This window comes from Zootoca vivipara, chromosome 3 (genome assembly GCF_963506605.1).
Source record: "Zootoca vivipara chromosome 3, rZooViv1.1, whole genome shotgun sequence".
In the NCBI taxonomy this organism is placed as follows: domain Eukaryota; kingdom Metazoa; phylum Chordata; class Lepidosauria; order Squamata; family Lacertidae; genus Zootoca; species Zootoca vivipara.
The window spans coordinates 81,587,059-81,609,232 of NC_083278.1; the positions used below are offsets into that span (position 1 = coordinate 81,587,059).

Sequence of the window (22,174 nt, forward strand, 5' to 3'; positions counted from 1 at the left end):
GTTAGTTTTACTTCTGCAGCTTAGTGCTCTATTGAGGAATACTCTCATATCATGACTGACCCTAGCTGACAGAGGTCAGTCTTTTGAAGCATATCTTGAAACTAGGCCAATGCTGTTGCATATGCCAAAATAGATTTTTTTTAATACCTACTATCAAAAACTAATGTGGAATAGAATTTAAGATCCGGAAATAGCAGTGAACTGATAGAAAAATTATTCCAAGTTATTCAAAGTTTTATTCATTATGTTATTCATTTAGTGCCCTGTAGATCTCTTAAGTTCATCTTACTATCTTATGATTTTACCAATGTATGCACTACCACACATTAGGTTTGAAGCAAGACCATTTAACATGTGACACATTCATCAATGCACTGGTGTGTGTTAATGTCTCCAGAATGATCCAATATAATAATAATAATCACTAGGACCCTTGAAGGCCAATCTGGATATGGAGAATGTTTACCAAGGCCAAATGAACATTACATTGTTTTAAATCCAAGAAAAACAGTGAGAAACCTTTCCCCTCAGCAGAAGCTTGCCCCCACTGCCTTCTGCAGTCCCCACCCCACCCCACCAACTGCTGCCTATTTACAATGTTTTCCAACATACTCTACCCATCCCTTTCCCATTCTGCCAGACTGCTCTTTCCCTCTATGATCTGGCATATTCACAGTATTAGGATGGCCTCTGCATGCTGATTAGTGAAGTCCTTATTTGCCAAATCACAGAACAGTCCCATAGCTGCATACAGGCTAATCTGCTTCATTCACTATTGTGCATAAAGATCTCATAGGACCAGGAAACAGTAGGTGATCACAAAGTAGGTGATCATGAGCTCTCTACAAAAGGAACCATTAGTTTGGTTCAGAAACTTCTAACAAAATAAAAACTGCAACAAAACAATAAAAGCTGAAGTGGTTAGGGAAAATGAAGTACCAAGGGGAGTAAAAGAAGGTATTCTGCATTTAATAGGTAACAGAGCAAAAATCCAATAAGATGCAGATATGAAGCCTATATAACTGTTAAGCATGGATTCCCTAAACGAAAGATTTCCATAGATTTAAGCTACTTACATGCTAAGGGTATATAATGAATTGTTCATCTTCTCAAGGGCATAGCAGAGAATGTTTTACACACTTAAGTTACCTTTGTGCAGACTGTGAGCTGTATCCACAGCTTTACCTGCCACACATTGAGCACAAGGCACCATGCAAAACCCCCAAAGAAGAACAGGTGCAACCATTTACTTGACATTCTCATCATCCTGCAAGCTGCCATAATTCACAGTAGTGCTGTGCTGTGCTCTAAGACAGCATAGGCAAAGGCCTACTCAAGCTCATATTTGACTCCCCTCCCTTTTCCTTTTTAAAAATTTGAATAATTGTGTAAGCTAAGTTCACCTGAGAGCTGTTAACATAAGGAAGCTCTTGGCCTTTTATCACCATGGCATCCCAAAAACTACGGTATGTAGTTATGGATTGGCTACCGTAAGCTCCATTAAGCAGAAAATTGTGCCTTAACTGGTGCCATTGCCATGAAATGCTTGGCAATTCATCCAAGTCAAAGGAAAATATTTATTTAGACAATTCATATAATTATTGCCAGCGTGGATAAAGATAAAAATACAGATTACCATGGTCAAGGCTCAGTATCTCTATTAGATGCATTTTCATTGGTCAGATAAAGAGCTTCCATGTGGGCTTTACAATAAAATAAAACAAACCTTAATGATTTCACTTTCCATCCCTTGTTTAACTCTCTTTTGATTCTATTGGTTGACATCACCGCCACTGCTTCTCACAAAAGCATATGGTGCTGATATTATAGATGAGTTCAAAGGCTCACCTAGCCTAGTTTTCTGTCCAAAAGTGCCCATTTACCCTATTTCTCGGAGAAAGCACACAAGAAGCCAGGCAAATCCTTGCCACAGATCTCCATCTTTTTTGGGGGGGGGGGGGAATTGGAAGTAATAACCAGTTTGAGAATCAGAACACACACTGCCAGCCATTTTTGTTAGATGTCTGTTGTCTATGGATTTTTGAAACCATTTATATACTGTTAGCCATCATAGCTTCTAAGAACATAAAAACACAAGAGGGACCCTGCTGGATCATAACAACAATCCAACTAGGCTAACATCCTGTTCTCAAAATGGCCAGCCAGAAGCCTACGGGAAACTGAGTGCAAGCAGGACATGAGTGCAATGTTATTCCCCCAACAACTGGTATTCAGAGGCATGTTACCTCCAATACTGAGGGCAGCACATAGTCATCATAGCAAGTAGCTACTAATAGCCTTCTCCTCCATGAAAAATATATAATCTTCAAGAAGACAAAAATGGGGGAGATAGAAATCATTTCTCATGGCAATTGCCCCAGAGTGGCTGGAGCAACCCAGCTAGATGGGCAGGGTATAAATAATAAAATTATTATTATTATTACTTAATAAATCTCCCAAATGCTGTTGATAACCCACATATACCATGACTGCCAGTATCGCTCCTTGTTACAGTTTCACAAGTGCTGCCATTTTAGCGATCAGGGAACAAGTCATCACAATGTTCCCCAGACCACTACAAACAACTTTACTGAGTAAGGTTGATTTGCACTCTCTTCAATTTCTATCTTCAGGAAGAGTAGAGAGACCATGCACAACAAAAAGGGGTAGAGGCAACAAGCTGTGTTTAATTTTATGTTCAATGAAATTTGGGTACACCTCCTCCTGTAAGAATTCTCACAAGTAAGTGTGTCGGACAGCTGTAGACATGATTCCTGGGGTTGGACTAGATGACCCTCAGGGGTCCCTTCCACCCCTACAATTCTATGAAATGTGCTGGGTTTCTTTCCCCTTATCTACTTCCTTACAAAATTTAAATGTGCAAGAGCTAAATTGGCTCCAATGAGGAAACACACTTCTCAGAGTGGATAGCATTTTCACTACGAGACTGTTATCAAGCTGAGCTGACCCACCTTATGAGAGCAAGCAAGTTGTCAAACATTTTCAGGACCTGCACAGAGCAGGGATTACGGTAGATTGGACTGCCATTAGGCATGTACCCAACCACAAATCCTCCAGCCTTCGCCTCTTCCAAGGAAGCAGGCCAACGAGCCCGTTTTATAACGCCCAGAATGGTATACACACAAAAGCTTATCTATAGAGAAATAAACAAAGAAGGAAATATTCTAAGGGTTAAAGAGAAAGAACAACAAGAGGCTTCCTTGGAACTTCTCAATATAGCAACTTGGTAAAACTGCTTTCTGCCTCTATGAAAACCTTGGGCATGGGAGAGGGGAAGGAAATGTGGCACTCCAGGGCTGCCTACTTGGCCCTCGGGAGCCTCCCCAGACCACAGCTCTCACTGGCCCTGTTCGGCATCCTCCTTAAGTGGTTTTGCTTAGTTGGATATGTGTCACTGAATGCCTTTTGCTTATCTGGATGGACAATGGGAAGATGCACGTGGGGATGTGTGTATAGAAACCTCTGACAATGGCTTCAATTTATTTATTTGTTTGTTTTATTTCTATACCGTCTTATACCCAAAGGTCTCAAGAAAGGAGATTCCGACTAAACATCAGGAAGAACTTTCTGACAGTAACAGCTGTTAAAACAGTGGAGCGGACTCCCTCAGGACATTGTGGACTTTTTCACTGGAGGTTTTTAAGCAGAGGCTGGATGGTTACCTGACCTGTACAGTTATACCTCATGCTGCGTCTTTTCATCTTGTGAACACGGCAACCCCAGAAGTGTTTACTTCCGGGGTTCTGCACACTTCGCGCATGTGCAAAAGCGCTCTATTGTGCTTCATGCATGCGCAGAAGTGCCATTCTGGTTGCGGACATTTCGGGGGTGAGAACGGCACCCCAGAATGGATAGTGTCCGCAACCAGAGATACCACTGTATGTTCTTGTTGAGATTCCTGCATTGCATGGGGTTGGACTAGATGACCCTTGGGATCCCTTCCAACTCTACAGTTCTAGGATTCTATGACTTTTATGTAGCTGTACAGCAGAAACCATCTGCTATTTGACTGCTTTTAGTAGTTCAGGATTAAAACACGAAACAAAACTAGCTGCTGGTTAGTCCATGTCACTTATAAATTACTTTGTAGGAGGTCCAGCCAAAACAATATAGATAAAAGAGGCAGAAAAAACCCACCCTAGCTCTCATTCTCAAAAATGTTCCAGATCCCAGATGTTTTTCTCCCCCCCCCCCCAGAGATAACACATGCTCAAAAAGTCCTTTATGAAATAGCAAAGATTATGCACCTACTGAGCAAGGAGAAATATTCCAGAAAACAGCTAAATCCCCCTTCTCTAAGGTTCATGCTTAATAACTACTTACTCTAGAACGGTTTAGGCCACAGGGATCTTCCATGACTGGGTCTGTAAGTTTATTATCAGCACCAACATAGCGGACAAACTCTTCAGGATTGGTCAGGACTCTTAACAGAAAGAGAGAGAGGAAGAAGTCAGATTCAGTTTGAGAGCTGTGTAAGATTATGTTGCCAATGGTTAGAATGCTCAATCTCATGATATGGATTGCTGGTGTGATTCTTGTACAGGATATTATTAAACCTTACAGCCTAGTACTGTATTCCCCCCCCCCCGCACTACATTAGAGAAAGAACAGAGGAAGTCCTTGCACCTCCTCATCTCTTCAGACAGCCACAAGGTTGTGACAGGAGACATGAGTTCTTCCAAGAAAACCTTCTGCCGCGGGTAATCCTTGAACTGGTTGCTGACGAGGACTAGGGCTTCCATGAGAGCACACTTCTCCATCTGGGTCAAGAGTAGCTCATTGGAGAGCAGCTGCTTTACATGGTTATACAGCATGTCAAACTTTGGCTAGAAGAAACAGATTCAAGCAAAGGTCAAGTCAACTGACAGAATCACACAAGACTCGACTTCTTGAATACATGCGGAATTCCTACACAGAATATTTGGTGGGAGAATGCTTTTGTTCGAGGCAACGCCATACATTATTTGATTTAACATTTGCATCCTGCTTTCCCAGCAACAAATGTTCAGCTCAAAGTTGCTCACAATAAACACAGTAGCATTAAAAATACAACCAACATTGCAATCACTATAATATCAAATGCAACGGCTATAAATAAAGCAAATAACGGCAATGAATTGATCAAAACAATTAATACAATTCAATAACGTAACAGTAACTCATTGTATGGCCAGGATACTTCCTAATCACATGAAAGCTTATTCCAGAACAAAAAATGAATTAGCTGTGCCAGGGATGCCAACTTGAATAAAATATTGGGGAGGGGCACACACTATTTGAATGGCAATGCCCATCAATTTAGGGGGAGTGGCCCCCTTTGAGCTGTGCCATGTTGGTTATGGCATCTGCAGAAACCACAGCATTTCCTGTACCAAACAGTGAACATATGGAAAAAACAATTAGGTTTCCCAGATGCATATGCAGTAGTCTAAAAATACATTTACAATTGTGAATGGGATGCTTACACATTTGCTATGGTAACCACCCAGTATTTCTCACCTCACTATGTGTGAAACTGTATTCAGTTGCTCCTTTAGGTTCTTAGCTCTTGTATCCATATGCTGAATCTTATATATACTCCACCCCTATGTTTTCCAACCTCTACCACAAAGATTTCTCTCTTCTGTGACTAATAATAATATTAATTTATACCCTGCCATCTGGCTGGGTTTCCCCAGCCACTCTAGGCATAATAAAACATCAAATATAAAAACTTCCTGATACAGGGATGCCTTCAGATGTCTTCTAAAGGTATGTAGTTCTTTATCTCCTTGAGATCGGATGGGAGGGCATTGCATAGAGAGGACGCCACTGCTGAGAAGGCCCTCATGGTTGAAACAATCAAGATTGACTGACAGACAGACAGACCAGACCTCAAGCGTCCATGAAAGGTGGATGACAATAATCAATGCCACTCCCACCAAACACTAACAAACACACATAGAACAAACACAGGAGCTTTAAACCACAAGGGGAATAACAAAAGCATACACACACACACACCACTCCGGCCCACAACACACACCAAGTAGCTCCATGTCATTTAGAAAATTCAATAAAGTACCAGGACAAGCTGAGGGTAATCCCGGCACATCTTGATTATTGAGGAACAGGCATGTCTTCTCACATTCTTCACTGCACGGGTCCTTGGGGCCTAGGAGAATCAGTCAATAAAGCTTGAGGATTGTATTTGGCTCTGCACATTTTAACAGAATCAGCTGTTGGTCATACTTAGAATCACAGAGTTGAAAGGGACTGCAGGCGTCATCTAGCCCAACCCCATGCAATACAGCACGAGCAGTAGCTTTTTTGTAGGTATTAAACAAAATATTACCACCCCGGGTCAAAAGCCCTCTTAAAACAGGACCGTTTTCAGCACCTGTCGAAAGGACAGCCGAAACTCAACACAACAAGCCACCCCGGGCAGGCTAAAGCCACAGGCTCCCCATTGCAAGACTAATGCTGATTGAACCCTTAACAGCAAACCTCTGATGACCATTTCCGGGTGTGGGAAAGGTATGTATGAACATCTGCATAATATTTTCTGCTTTGGCTAGTTACAAGGAGGGATAAAGAGTTGCACAGCACTGAAATTGCACCCTTCCCCACCCCCGGGTAACTGGAAATGTTACTCAGTCACCATTCTGCTGCTGATATTTTATTTGGCTTTGCTGACCCATTTTCAAACCTACCTTTACAGTCATATAGGCTGAAGACTTGCTTTTTTAAAAAAAGTGAAAGCTGATATTCTAAGGAAACCAAATTCTATACCTAATGTAAGATTCGGTAACACTTGCTCAGAATTGTGGGATGCACAACCTTTTGTTATTATTCCCCACCCCACCCCCCATAACACTGTTTAAATGCTTCATATAAGCATTGCTTATGTGGCATGGATGCAGTTGCTTATCAATCACATCCATGTCAATTGCATCCATAGAGAACTAGTGAAAGACATGTGTGGCCAGTACTGAAATGTACTTCCCCCAAAGGTCCCATGAAAGAACTGAATTTATATATAGAATTTTAGTCTATAGCAGGCATCCCCAAACTGCGGCCCTCCAGGTGTTTTGGCTTACAACTCCCATGGTCCCTAGCTAACAGGACAGGGATGATGGGAATTGTAATCCAAAACATCTGGAGGGCCGAAGTTTGGGGATGTCTGGTCTATGATGCCATTGTTGCATATAAGCATGCTACTTTGCTATGTGGAAGTGTAATCCATGCACCTATACATTGTACAGTATGGCCAAAATTATCTTACCTTACTTTCTTCTACAACTTCAAAGGTAACAGAGGCAAAGAGCTATGGGAACAAGAACAAAAGCCACTTATCAATGGTTCATACTTTTGAATGTGCTCCATACCAGTCACTAGTCTATGAATAGGTGTTCCGAGTCCACAAAAATATCTTTATTAGAGCAAAGTTTCCTCTTTTCTATTTCAACACAAGAAAAGGATTCCATCAGGTAGGAGGAGGTATACCTTAAGTGACAAGACCAGCACTGTGTTCAGATCTTAAACACAATTTACCCAGGGAATTACGTGTATCACAGTTCTCAGTGTTCTCCATTTTGAGAACTGAGGGGTCACCTATAAGCATGAAGGTAAACTACCAGTAGTACAGAATCAAGTACCAAACCTCACCAGCTACTAGAAGCGACACAATCTCCCCTTGAACTTCTAGTATTTAAAAGAAATAACCATATATTTTCTAAGTATGTCTCTGCAATGTACATATACGCATATAGATGTGAACACACACACATATGTGTACACACACACACACACACACACACACACACACTTTAAAATTTAGCCACATTATTGGGGGGTTGTGTGTTCTTTAGTCCACAAGAAAAACCTGGCATGCTGGATATGGGTCACCGCAACAACAAAAATTGTCCCTGCTAGGGCTTCTGTTCTCTAGAATGATCAGAGAAAAACGTTTAGCCTCCCTAGATCTCTATCCTATGAAACATTTACAGGTAAGGATCTACACAGTATCACTTTTAAAAACCTCATCATATTAACAGGATAAAAAAAACAGGGCTTGCCTTTGAAAGAACATCTGGCAAGTATTCTGGCCTGTAAGTGACAAATGGAAAGAGTGCCGAAACATTGGAAAGGACACAGGACAGGATGAGGGGATCCTTTGTTTCATAGCTGAGGACAAGTTGTAGCAGTTCTATGCCATCGGATACTGGGAGCTCCTAGGAGAAGAGAAGAATTCAACAATGTTCAATGCACTTTGGCTTTGTAGAATGTCAGTATTTCTTTCTCAGGCAAATTCAAGGCAGTCTGCCTGTACCTACAGCTGAAATGTGACAAACATAAAACTTGCAAAAATGCCACATTAGCCTATTATCAACTTTATATGAAAAGTATTATTCAACAGAAAGCATAACAAATTAACACAAAGGTATTTTAAGCCATGAGTGGGAGTTAAAAATGACTACATCTAATGATGTGATAGAAGTTCGAACCACTGGTTGTCTAGGCTCATGATAGACAGGGAACTTATCATTTCCTTTTCTGTAGAGCTTTTGGTGACATAGTTGCACAAAGTCAAAAGCATTAAGCAATATCAGCACAGCTACCAGCATACTGAATTGTTTATAGTCTCTTGTTCACCTTTTACCATCACAGCAGAGAGTGAGTCTCATGGATTCACTATTTGTGATCTGTGCAAGTTCTAATACAAAATCTACCCCCATCTGAGCACTTTCCAGAATAGCAAAGACACATTATGACAAGAATTACTTGTCACAAAACATCAACATTGTGATGACTGCATCTGAAATTAGTGGCACGTGTTCCTGCTCTTGTTTTTCAATTAGCTGCAGAACAGCCGAACACCAAGTTCAATTCTCACACTATATTGATAATGTATGAATATTCTGCAACATTTGACCCCACAAAAGCAGCTCCAACAGAAGGGGATGTGGGAAAGGAAATATTCATCTGAGCATAGCTGCCAAGTTTTCCCTTTTCTCGTGAGGAAGCCTATTCAGCATAAGGGAATTTCCCTTAAAAAAAAAGGGAGAACTTGGCAGCTATGCATCTGAGGCAGAACTTCCATCCAATTTCAGGGGCAGAGGAACCAAAACATAGGCATGGGGGAGCAGTTTTGTAGCGGCAACCACACTGCAAAAGCATTGTGTGAATTAAGTCTTAGTTTTATTTTCAGGTTCTACTGCTGGAAGCCTTTAAGTATGGCAAAATAAATCATAGGAAAAATGTAACCACATAATTATACATTTATTACATTTACATCCTACCTTTCCTCCAAAGACCTCAAGATGGCATACATGGTTCTCCCCACTTTCCACATAGTGGTACCTTGGTTCTCAAACTTAATCCGTTCCTGGAGTCCATTCAACTTCTGAAATGTTTGAAAACCAAGGTGCGGCTTCCAATTGGCTGCAGGAGCTTCCTGCACTCAAGCGGAAGCCGCGAACTGGAACACTTACTTCTGGGTTTGCGGTGTTCGGGAGCCAATTTGTTCGACAACTAAGCCATTTGAGAACCAAGGTACCACTGTATTTTATCCTTGCAAAATCCTGTGAAGTAGGTCAATCTGAGATAGCGACTGACCCAAGGTCATCCAGTCTGACATTCTAACCCAGTGGTTCTCAAGGGTGTGGGAAGAGACGATGACAAGTGTGGCGGAAAGATTCAAGGGCAATCAAGTGCTGCTAGGAGTTGCTTCTTTTTCTTTTTCAATATATTTCTTATCAATAAAAGAGTTGATGTGGTGCGAGCAATTTTTTATTCTGAAAGTGTGGCCCAGAGGAAAAAGTTTGAGAACCACTATTCTAACCACTATATCACATTGGCTCTTTTGATCTTCATAAAAATAGCAAAGCTTGAAAGACTTACTTAAGCTAGTATTTTCTAAATAATATGTGCTACTGTAAATGTAATATAATGTGGTCAAGTACAAGCTAGCGTCCCCACTCCATGCTCTTCAATAGACACTGTTGTCACAGCAAGCCAACTGAGGCAGAAAAAAATGAAACATCAAGACTACATACGTCCTTTTCCATGAACCGGAACATTGGGCTAACGACACTCTCCAAGAAAAAGGTCATAGCATCCCATTGCACAAAAGAAACTGAAAAGATGGAGCAGAAGCCTTCACCAGTTTTAGCTATAAGAGGAAGAAAAAGGAAAATATTGGAACACTTCCAGATCTGCAGCAATGTAGGCCCTTGTCTTTGGACAAGAATTTACTTTCCTACACCAGTGTAAAAAGTTCTCCGAAAGTCTTGCCCTACGAACCCACCCCCCCAAATCCAGTTGTTTGGTAGCATCTTTACAAGCTGTTTTTACTTAAAAAAAATGAGCTTAAACATTTAAGAGTAGGGTTTACGTTTCAACCAATATCAGGTACTAACCCCTCGCCCTCCAGCTGGAAGGCCTAGGCTGGAAAAAAGAATGAGGAACTGTTTGGGTGAGGAAAAGGTAAAGCAAAATGTGCACCGCTGCTGGAGACCAAGCCTACTTCCCCTCCCATTAAGGAAACTTACAGTTCACGGGTCCAATATCAACCGGAGTAGACAGCTGATATTTCAGCCATTCTCCAGCCATCTGGAAGCCAGTTCGAGGGTCCAAGCGACATGCCATCCTTATCACCTCTCCTTGTTGTGCACGGAAAGCTGCCAAGGAAATTATACATGAAAGGCTTGGTTTCAAAATGCTTTTAAATTAGAGGCACCTACTGCTACAGCTCAAATAATCCAGTCATGTAAAAGGCATCAGTAATCACCAGAAGGGGTGTCCAGGTGGCAGCTGCTTCTGCTTGCTCACTTCAACAATTGAGCATTAAGTCAGATGAATGAAGATTTGGGATGCAGACACTTGAAGGAAGCATACAATTGGGGCATGAAGGCAATAGATTGCGCTCCAGCAACTAGGATCCAGAGGCATATTGCTTCTGAACCCAGAGGGCCCACTTATCTACCATGGCTAATATAATTTTTTATATACTTTCATGAACTGTTTAGACTGATGGCATGTGGGACCTTTCACACTAAGCATCTCCTGCTCTCAAATGGCCCATTCTGAGATTCTGTTAATGCCATTCAAACTGAAGAGCATAGGGGAAAACTTCCAAGTTATCCTCCAAAGAGATGGGTTTTACTAGAACAAAGGTAACTTACAGTTGAAGAAGCAATTAAAGTCTTCATCACTATCAAAGTCGAAGTGAGAATATTTACAACTGGGGCTGTCTGTCTTGGAAGGAAACCCCACCTGCAAAAAGAAGGGGTGTCAGATTCAAGAGATTGAGTGGGAAAATAGTAATTTCACAGAACTCTTCCACTAGCAGAATTCTCATGTGTGTTGCAGCGAAACATTTTCAAGAACTCAGCTTGTTGAGCCACACAAATTTCAACTAGGATATAACTATGCAAGTGGCCTTACGGTATCTACTTATGTTTTTAATCTAGAATAAGTTTAAGCAGCAAGACTTCTAGGGGGCTGTCATTTCAGAATAAAAAAGCATGGGGGGGGGAATAGGTTGTTCATTTGGGACATAATCTGCACTGACTGAAAGGAGGCATAAATTGTTATTCTTCTGCCTTCTGGCTGAATCAAAATACCCACTGAAGGGAGATGATGGGGCAGACCTCCACCGGCATACCAGCAGCCTTCCAACTATTCCTCAAGATTCCTGCTCCACACTTGGAAAACCAAAGGTCTCAAGAACATTCATACCTTACCATGCCACTCTAGAATTAAAGACTCTCATGGCACCATACCTTCACAAGATTAGTCATAGATGCTCGCAGGTATTTTGGAATCATAGCCAACACCAGAGGATGACGTGACAGGACTTCATGCCGAAAAAGAGCTCCCCATGTGATCTGGGTGGAAGAGCGTAGGAACTAGGGGAAAAACAAGGACTCATCAGGCTAGTAACCTCCAACTGTAATGCTCAAATGACAATAGTGATCCACACTGATCCTCTGAAGCTTAGGTACTGGTAAATACTCCCAAGCTCAGCTGAAACCAAGCAGCAATTACTTCCAACACGCACATGCCCAAACAACTGAAACTTTTGTTCAACATACACACCACCGTTTGCTACTGCAAGTTGGATCTTCATGAATGTTGGATGGCAGGAAAGAGCATGCCACATCACTTAACAGAGTTTCAGAGAAGGAAAGGATATAAGTATGCAATAGTTACTATCCTAAGTTACATAAACAGCCCAAATCAGCACTGAGAATGAAGTGTTTAAGGTTAAGCACCATGGTGCTGACAACAAAGCCTTTCTTCCATTGAAAAGGCACCTAAAACATTTTCAAAACGGAGGCACACAGCACAAATGGCTGTTTTTTTATACACAAGAGGTTGGAAAACCTTCCCCTTTGCCTACCTGGCTGGGGTGGGTTGTGAAAGCTAGAAATGACTCGAGGTATTTTCCAAGGTTGACAGGTGTTTCCACATCTGAATCAGAGCCCTGTTGAGAGGGGAGGCAAACTTCAAAGGTGGATTCAGATGACAAGCTGCCACATGGCAGCTGCAGAAAAACTAGTATGGCGTAGTGCAGAGCTTTCCAAACTTTTCATGTTGGTGACACACTTTTAAGACATGCATCATTTTGCAACACAGTAATTCAGTTTTACTATTAAACCAGAGGTTAAACTTGTCAGTTTGCATTTCTTAGTACATCCGATGTGTAGAGATCTTTCCTATTCTAATTAATTCAAGAGGGTCCTGGAAGCTTCTCTGTGTGAAACAAACAAACAGAAGGTTCATGATGTTTCGGTTATTCCTTCGGAGAAGCTGAGTACAGCTGGCTTAAACTGGTTCTGTTCTCTTTTCTTTCAAGGTCATGCTGACTATAATAGTAAGGCCAGAAGGAGCCTGGATCTCTTTCTGTCTCTCTTTCCTTCTGGTGTGGTGTTCTGTATACAGTGGTACCTCGGTTTATGGACGCAATTGGTTTCGATAGAGCGCTTCTGCGCATGCCACGCAGATCGCTTCTGCACATCCGCGCGCCGTGGAACCCGGATGTAAGCACTTCTGGGTCTGCGGCGTTCACAAACCGATCGATCGCAAACTGCAGTAATCGTAAACTGAGGTACCACTGTATAGTGTTTAGGTTTAGACTTAATATAAGTTACTGTAAGTTTAAGTCAAATCTGCTGCAACTGGACTTCTTATGGATAGTGCCAATCCCCAATGTATTTGATTTGTGACCATTATGCTTATTTACCTTCAGTAGCATTAAAGCTCTCCTGGATGAAATACAATTGCCTCTGGTCTATTTTCTGCAACGTGTTTAAGTTTTTACTCTGCTAACTATATGTTGGAGTTCTGCTCTGGATCAATACTGAGTAGAATACCATGATAAAACTAACCCCTTTCCAGCCCCAGGAGGAGCGCAGGGAGTGTTCATGTGACACAGCTACACACTGCAGCCAACACACTGTGTCATGACACACAATTTGGAAAGCTCTGGTGTAGTGGTTGGCATGTCAAACTAGGACCTGGGAGAACAGGGTTCAAATTTCCACTCAGCTATGAAGTGCACTGGAAAGAGATGGAAACTGTACAGAGCAGTTCAACGTGGGGCATGAGATTATGTAACAGTCACTGAAAAACAGTCTTGGGAAAATGCTTTGTGATGGAAAACTCACCACCAATGCATACAGCTGACTACCCAAAGAACACAAGACTTGGCAAAGTCTCTTCAAGAAAACATAGTGCTTTTCTACTAGGCCTTCACTATTTGCTGTCCTGAAAAGTATAGATAAAGCAGAAGTCAAGTATTACTATGGAATACTGTAAACATTAGTTTATAGATTTAATTTAAGTAGTATGAAACTTTAACAAGAAACCTTACTGGATTAAGTACCACATGTGTCAACTCTATCCATAGCTGCCAAGTTATCCCTTTTTAAAAGGGATTTTCCCTTATGCTGAATAGGCTTCCTCGCGAGAAAAGGGAAAACTTGGCAGCTATGACTCTATCACAAATTTTTATGCAGGGTAGGACACGAAGGAGGACACTGGAAGCAAAGAACTACCTTAACTGAACTGTTTTATAGCACCAGATCTTCTGACAAGACAACGTGCTTCAGAAGGTAAGGTGTGGCTATCACTACACCAAAAAGGAATGGGTGGAAATCGTCACAAGGTAATTTTATCACATCAATGTTCAGCACCTGTGCATAGCGAAAGAAACAACTAGCATACAGTGGCCTAGTCTGATGTGGAAAATGCCAACTCACATCATTCTAACAAAATATTTGCAAATCACCTTGAGATCAAAAGCAACATGTGACTCACATCTCAAGTGGTGACTGCTGTGGGCGATATCCAAAAGTGGTGTCTTGCTTAAGCAATGGGCTCTGCTTGTGTAAAATGGGACTTATCCTTCCTCTCATTTGCAGTGCAGCCTCCTCAGCATACCCAAAACCCACCTGACAGTTTGGGGGCACTCTCTATCAATCTGGACTTATGGACCATGGCCGGAATAGGAGGCATTCTATGGTGTGCTCCTGGTAACTTTGTCCAACTCTTGAGCCACCAGCTAAGATTTATGAGCTCCACAAGCTATTTTGTGCCCAAACTAAGAGCAGCTTCCTTCCCTTGGGAAGTCATCATGCGCTCACAGAAGAGGATGATATTACTTACTGGGCAGCAGAGAAGATGTAGTGCATGGCAACATCCCCAAACAAAACCATCAAGGGCTTGCGATCATCCAGTTTCCCCTGAGCAGAAAACAAAGGAGATCTTTGTGACAACATACGAAATTAGCTCTTCAGCATCAACTAGCAGCTGCCAGTTCATTAGTTACCACTTATACTTTCTTTACTTTCTCAGCTTTCTTTACAGATGTGACCAATAGAAAGTACAAATGCTGCTACAGGTTAATGTGTGATAGGAAATGGAGCAATAACTCATCCAGTGCTCAAAGGGTAGATGACAGCTATCACACTGCAGAATTTCTTCTCCCTGAACATGTCCCCCAAATCAAAGAGGGATAATTAATTGCAGTGCAGAACAGGACAAAATCCTCAGTAGGCAAGATATAACTTACTCTATGGCCTTACTCTACTCATTCCTGTATTATATCCATAGATACATTCATACCAAAACAACAAAGATTATTTGAAAAACAAACAAAACAACAACACCTTGAGGGGGACAGAAAAGAGAAACTCACTTTTCTGCTGACCACGATCAAGAGACACTCTGCTGCTCCCACTTGAAGTTCTGGCTCATTCAAGAGCAGACATAGCATCTCTAGCAGTTTGTAGTTATCTGCTGTGATGTGGCTCATAGCCACCCAGTCAATGTAGCCGGCCAGAGTATTGAGTGCTGCTATCCCTACTCGACAACTTGCTTGTGCCTGTGAACAGAAAGTAATTGAGAGGTTATAGTCAATACTAGATTCTGCAATCTACTTCACACAGTCTCAAAAGAACAACAATAATTTGGCATCACTGACAGCAGATACTATGGAAAAGTTAAAATAAACAGCGTTGTTTTTTTACTAAGTTTTGGTTCTGATGCAAGTCATTAAGTACTATGAGAAACTTATTTCTCCTATGGATACAGAGGAACTAAGTAGAAATAAAGTTGATGCAGCTCTACAAAAGTTTCCCAGCATGCTTGTGAAAGTTAGTTTGGAAAAATCGGTTTAGGATGAACAAGTTCTTCTTCTACCTCTGCATTACTCTCTCCACAAAAAAATGATCAGTTTTTACATATTCTTCACAATTACGCCATCAAAGGTAATTGCTAACTTATATGGGACAACCACAGCATAGCTGCCAAGTACCCCGTTTCTCCCGGGAAACCCCCGTATTTTCTTACCGTTTCCCGCAGGTGTCCCGAATGGCAAAATACCCCATATTCCCCCAGATTACGGAGCTCATGCCAGCGGCCATGTTCTTCTGGTGCTGCGCCGGCACCGGAAGTCACTTCTACGCACTTCCGGACATGCGTAGAAGCGACTTCTGGCGCTGCAGACATTTTGGAAATGGGCAGAGCGGTATTGGAGGTCGCTTCTACGCATGTCCGGAAGTGCGTAGAAGCGACTTCCGGTGCCACGGCGCTGCTGATCCCGGATTTTTCAATCCGGAACTTGGCACCTATGAACCACAATTCAGCAACAGACTGCTAGCTCAGCAGAATGAACAGCAGGGGGGAAATGTGCTCTTTGTTCTGGCTTCACTTACTTTTGATTCCTGTGTTGCATCCATTTTCTGGAAAAGAGAATAAGGAATGAATGAGATATTGACATGTACATGGCTTCTCACTACTAATTCCCACCCCATCATTATTAATAATCGTCTATATTCTTCTTAAATGAAATAAGCTGAACAGCCCAACTACTACCACATTTCAAGTTCATTTGTTTCCACTTTGAGGGGTAGATCACAAATTCAAGTATATTGCAATAGCCAACATCTGCTGCCAGGATTAGGGCTTACATATCACCTCTTCCACCCTGCAGCATTTAAGCAGCAGCAGGGTTGCTATTGTAGATTGAGGATCTCCAATCCTAACAATGCGATCCTAGTCATGTTGTTTCAGAAGTCCTAATGAATTCAATGGGGCTTGTTCCCAAGTAAGTGGGGTTAGGACTGCATCATATGCCAAAAGAAAAGAGACTCTTACCATGCGTCTGTATTTGTTTACATTCTCCTGCAAGGTGTTGAGCAGGAAGCTAAAGATAGTCTCCATGTTCTGGGTGAGAGTTAGCTGTATATCACGTCGTCGCTGGGCTGGAAGAGTCTGGAAGGTCACCACATCTTCTGCCAGTCGTAAAAGTATGAACATCACTAACTCTGTCTGAGTCTCCTAGAGTCCCAAGCAAAACAAAAAACACAAACAGACAGAATGAATACAGTCATACCTCAGGTTAAGTACGCTTCAGGTTGAGTACTTTCAGGTTAAGTACTCCACAGACCCGGAAGTGTTTACTTCTGGGTTCCGCCCCGTGCGCATGCGCAGAAGCGCTCTATTGGCGCTTTGTGCATGCCCGCTATCACCGCTCGGGTTAAGTACTTAACTCGAGGTACAGTGCTACCTCGCAAGACGAATGCCTTGCAAGACGAATTTTTCGCAAGACGAATGAGTCTTGTGATCGAACGGTGCCTCGCAAGATGAATTTTTCGCAAGACGAATTGACCCGCGGAACAAATTAAATTCGTCTCGCGAGGCACCACTGCACTACTGTAAATGTTAATTTTTTTCATCTACAATACTGTCTTATTTATTTTATAGTACAGTACATTTATTGCCTTCATTTTATGGATCAATAGTCTCATTTAGACAGTAAAATTCGTGTTAAATTGCTGTTTTAGGGGGTGTTTTTCATCTTCTGGAACAGATTAATCCACTTTCCATTACTTTCAATGGGAAAGTTCGCTTCAGGTTAAGTACGCTTCAGGTTAAGTATGGACTTCCGGAACCAATTAAGTACTTAACCTGAGGTACCACTGTACAGGAATAACCTTGTGATCTTTGAAGAACATATTTGGATAATGCAGGAGGAGTGCACATACGCATTACATCTGTATACTTTGATACAATTATATCCTACAAGTTAAATCCAGAAAAGATGCAGCAATTTGATTGTAAGATGTATTCCATACCCCCTGTTTGGAGAGAGTGTCCAGCTCATTTAACAAGTCAGGCCAGAGCTGGGGCCATTCACGCTTGATCATCTCTACTACAATGCGAGAAAGGACATCTTTAATGTGACTTTCTTCCTCTAAAATATTCTGGGTACCCTGTAAATGAAAAATTAAAGTGTTACAAGATAGAAATTTTAGATCATTCAATACCTACCCTGCAGCAAAAGCTTGCTATAGACACATTCCAGACGAAAAAAACTTCACATGAAATTTGCACCCCATCCTAGCCTATCATACCTTGGGAGCCTCCATGAGCCAAGGTAACAGTTGCTTCAATAAAAATAGATCTATCAGAAAGGGACAATCTATACCGAGACAGATCAGTAAGCTTTGAGTTTTGTTATTAATTGTCCTCCAAAACAGAGGTTCCCAAGCTGTGGTCTGTAGCTTCATCCTTGTGGCTTGTGACATTTCTGTGGGTTTGTGGTTGAAGATGGGAGATGGCACATCCATCACATGAAGTATTCATATTTATTTTTTATTGTATTTCATGTACTTCTATTCCTTACATAGTATTTTACTGCATTACCATTTGCATGCTATGGATTTCAAACTCTAACACAATACAATGCAATATATAATAAATATAAGAAGGAATTAAAATGCCATTAAAAATCATGCTGCATCTAGCACAACACAGTACAATTGCTACAGGAAGCAGAAAAATCATCAAGTGGTCTGTCAAGACCCTCAGCAATTTTCAAGCGGTACATTGGGGAAAGGGAGTTTAGGGAATCACTGCTCAATAATGTCAGGCAAACTTTTTCTTAGTGGAACTGAGGGCTATACAACTGAATTGTCCCAGGAAGACAACTCAAGTTGCATTCCCCACTTGAAGGTCTCACAAACATGAGCACCCCCTTCCACAGTTGATTTATGGGTTCTCTCTTCCTCATAGGTCAAATATAGTGACGAAACTGCAAAGGCTAGAATGGAACTGAGGTGGCTTCCAGTCCCACGTGCCTTAATGGAGACAGCCCCCACGACAGCGGGGGATCAGCGGCAAACGAAAAACAAGGATGAGAGAGGGTAAACCATCCTTGCAACTTCCCCCCAGGGATGGGGGAATGGGTTTCACTCACAGTTTATCTCAGTACCTGGCTCTCACTCTGGCATGGAATGTGGGAGGCAGGGAGGTGCTGATTGCAAAAGCACTTTCCCTGGCAAAAACCCTCCTACGCCGCCATTAAGAAGCAGAGGTTCTCCATTTAATTGGATCCTTAATTGGCTTTAAAGTACTGGCATGTGATGGAAAAGGGTTGCAACAACATAATGCTACATAGATCAAATATTTGAATTGAGATTAAAATTTTCTTCAGCGTGAGTCAGTTGGGGGAGGAAAGCCCATGGTTTGTTTAGTAGTCTAAGCTTCTTTTATATATTTATTATTTGGTAACCCTCTCCAGAATATAAAATAAAAAGATATTTGCAAGTGAGGAAGGGATGTTGGAGTAATATTGATATTAACAAGCAAAAATGGAAACTGTGTGTGATCTGAAATGAAGAAGGGGGGGCGCGGAAGCTCAAACTTGCTTCTTTGGATTACATTCTATTACTAAAAGAAGTAACTCAGAAATTTGACTTCATGAACAGCTTGACTCACATTGGATATAAGCTCCATAACGTTGTTCTTCAAAAAGCCTTTCTCATACCGATCCAAATCGTTCCACCGGAACCTGCCCAATAAAACACAGAGGCATCATCTTTACAATGCACTGATAGCATAGCTAACATGGCTAGGGCATGAGAGAAGTTTGGTTCTCAAATGGTCTCACACTGCTCCACTGGAACGTGCCTAATAAAACACACAATGAAAGCTGAAGTGTGCAGGTCTGTAAGTTTAGAGAAAAAAGATGGGGGAGGAGGAGCGTGGTAGATGTTTGTAAAACTATGCATAACACGGACAGAAGTGGATCGAGAAAGTATTTTCTCTTTCTCGCTTAACACTTGGATCTGAGGGTACCCAATGATTGGCAGCAGATTCAAAGTAGGCACAAAAAGGTAATTCTTCACACAGACAATAATGGACTTATAGAACAAGATGTGGTGATACCCCCCAATTTAGATGGCTCTAAAGGGAATTGGACAAATTCATGAAGAAAAGAATTTTCAACGGCTAGCAGCCACAACAGCTAAATAGGACCACCAGGCTAAGAAGCAGTACTGAAAACCAGTTGTTGGGTGCCAACAGTGGGAAAGGGCTATGCTTGTGGACTTTTCAACAATCATCTGGCTGGCCAGTGTTGGAAACAGAACTCTGGGCTAGATGGCCCTTTCATCTGATCCAGAAAGGCTTATTTTATAGTCTCTGTCATCAACACAGTCCCCTCTGGAAACAGTCAATCATAAACATTAACTAGTGCAGCTAAGAAAATAGGCAGAAGTCAATACTACACACACACACACACACACACACACACACACACACACACACACACACACAAATAAGGTGGTGTTAGTTTCCTAGAAACAGAGAGGAAGTGGGATCTCTAGACAGCTCAGCAAAGAGAAAAGTGGGATCTTGTTGCTGAACTAACACAAAAAATACTGATTGCAAATTCCTTATTCAGCTTGTCACTGGGTTTCCCCTGCTATATATAAACTGCAGAAGTATTAACAACCTGAGATGATTACGGTGGCAGGTGCAAGCCTGATTTTCTGCTAAAAAACTCTCAAAAGTAGCAATGCCACACCACTTGCTTTGCATTCACTTCCTTACTTCACCATATGCTCCAGGAGCTGAAGACCAAAGTGTCTGACAATAGCAGTCTGTGTTATCGCGGCCATCTTCAGTCCACAGGGAACACATACTGGGCTCTTTTCTTTAAACTCTTCACAGAACTGAAAAAGAGCAAGAATTATTTTTAAGCAAACAAGAACATTCATATTTAATTATTTATTACATTTATATCCTGCCTTTCCTCCAATGAGCTCAGGCATCCCACATGGCTCTTCCCCAACCTTTTATCCTTACCATAACCCTGTGAAGTAGGTAAGGCAGAGATGCATAACTGAAGGTTTGAACCTGGGTCTCCACAACCCTAGTCTACCCATTACACCACACTGGCTCAAAAAACATCCGCCCTCCAAGATAATGCAGAGAAAGATGTGTGAGAAGGCCAGTGCTTGGTTTTCAAATAAACTGTTCCTCGAAAGGAAACCCCCTCACACTTGTTTTGAGAATACGAAGGGCTTGTTAAGGCAAAAAAGCATATGTTTTGTGTAATGTGCACCAACAGTCAAAACTCTGAAGCATATAATGGTTTTGAATGCAACCTTTAGGGTTTATAACCAATAAAACTGCTGTTCTTACTACTCTTTTTTCACTTTCTATTTTAATATGTGAAACACACACACAAATCTCAGTGGACTCCTCCTTCCCCCATACTTGTGGGGGTTTTTCCATGTAAGAACCGATAAGCTCTGGCCTCTGTGCTACAAAGACAACTGTGCACACGTCAATTACATTACGTCCACTTCAGCTTTATTTTGCCCTGGTTACTGATCAGCTATGTGTCAATTCACAAAGCTTGTAACCAAAACCATTCTCCCTTCACCAAGTTAGGGCACTTCTCCTCAATTGTCTATATACAGTAATGTGTTGCTTTCTGCATCAACCTCAAGTTGCTAGATATTACACTAAAGGCTCTCTGCTATTCCCTCATATGTCTCTTATCTCTCTAGTTTCTCTCACTGCTATTTATGCCTCTTTTATTCCGTTTTCCTACTCCTGTCTTAGCTCATCATTCCACAACCATTATGCCACCAACATCTTTCCCCTCCTGGTTTAACACTCTTTGCAGAAATCCTGCTTCTCTGGGGCTATCCCAGTATCACCTTGACTGAAAATGGAAATGCAACCAATGTTATTTTACTTCATCCAGGGTTATGTCATCTCCTTTAATTCTGGCAGGGCTCCTCTGTGCACAATACAGAGAAAACCTATTCAAGTAGAAAACCAGGGCAGTGCAGTGGTTGGACCTAGTGGGTCCCGCTCTGCCACGAAGCTAACTGGGTGATCTTGGCCCAGCCACTACCTCTCAGGCTAACCACCTCACAGGGTTGTCATCAGGACAAAAAGTGGAAGAGGTAAACTATGTACACCACCTCGAACTTCTTGGGAGCTGCCTTTCCCAGCACTTCTACTGCTGGATAGATTTGGCACACTCTGGAACCAAACGTTTTGTGTCTTTTGTAGGAAATGTATGTTTTTTGTGCATTCTGCAATGAGCTATAAATGAAACACAGAAACAAAACAAAAAAGTGGTGTGACTTTACATGACCTACACCTGTTGATTTTTAATTTGTCAGTGCAGTTGGACTCTTGGGTGGGGGACGGAGTGAGAGAAAGGAGGAGGAAGGTGGCAACCCCAATATAACAATCTCTGTCATCCCCCAAAGCATTATTTCCCCTTTTATATCTGCCTTGCACTGTCGAGATCGCACCCAGCTGACACAGTCACACATCCACACTCCCAGGTCAGCGC

General features: G+C 41.8%; 1 protein-coding gene across 2 annotated transcripts in view; it reads right to left on the reverse strand.

Annotated features, from left to right (window-relative positions):
• XPO5 (exportin 5) overlaps positions 1-22,174 on the reverse strand; it is a 34,064-nt gene that overhangs the window by 11,142 nt on the left and 748 nt on the right. For both annotated transcript variants that reach the window (XM_035108199.2, XM_035108198.2), the window contains exons 2-20: positions 20,407-20,528; positions 19,291-19,363; positions 17,646-17,783; positions 16,666-16,848; positions 16,224-16,250; positions 15,206-15,391; positions 14,674-14,750; positions 13,674-13,773; positions 12,407-12,490; positions 11,787-11,912; positions 11,187-11,277; positions 10,554-10,682; positions 10,059-10,174; positions 8,079-8,234; positions 7,286-7,327; positions 6,086-6,175; positions 4,648-4,847; positions 4,345-4,444; positions 2,973-3,154 (exon numbers count right to left, since the gene is read on the reverse strand). In XM_035108199.2, coding sequence (XP_034964090.1) covers positions 2,973-3,154; positions 4,345-4,444; positions 4,648-4,847; positions 6,086-6,175; positions 7,286-7,327; positions 8,079-8,234; positions 10,059-10,174; positions 10,554-10,682; positions 11,187-11,277; positions 11,787-11,912; positions 12,407-12,490; positions 13,674-13,773; positions 14,674-14,750; positions 15,206-15,391; positions 16,224-16,250; positions 16,666-16,848; positions 17,646-17,783; positions 19,291-19,363; positions 20,407-20,528 — 2,222 coding nt within the window. The remainder of the gene's footprint in view (positions 1-2,972; positions 3,155-4,344; positions 4,445-4,647; positions 4,848-6,085; positions 6,176-7,285; positions 7,328-8,078; positions 8,235-10,058; positions 10,175-10,553; positions 10,683-11,186; positions 11,278-11,786; positions 11,913-12,406; positions 12,491-13,673; positions 13,774-14,673; positions 14,751-15,205; positions 15,392-16,223; positions 16,251-16,665; positions 16,849-17,645; positions 17,784-19,290; positions 19,364-20,406; positions 20,529-22,174) is intronic.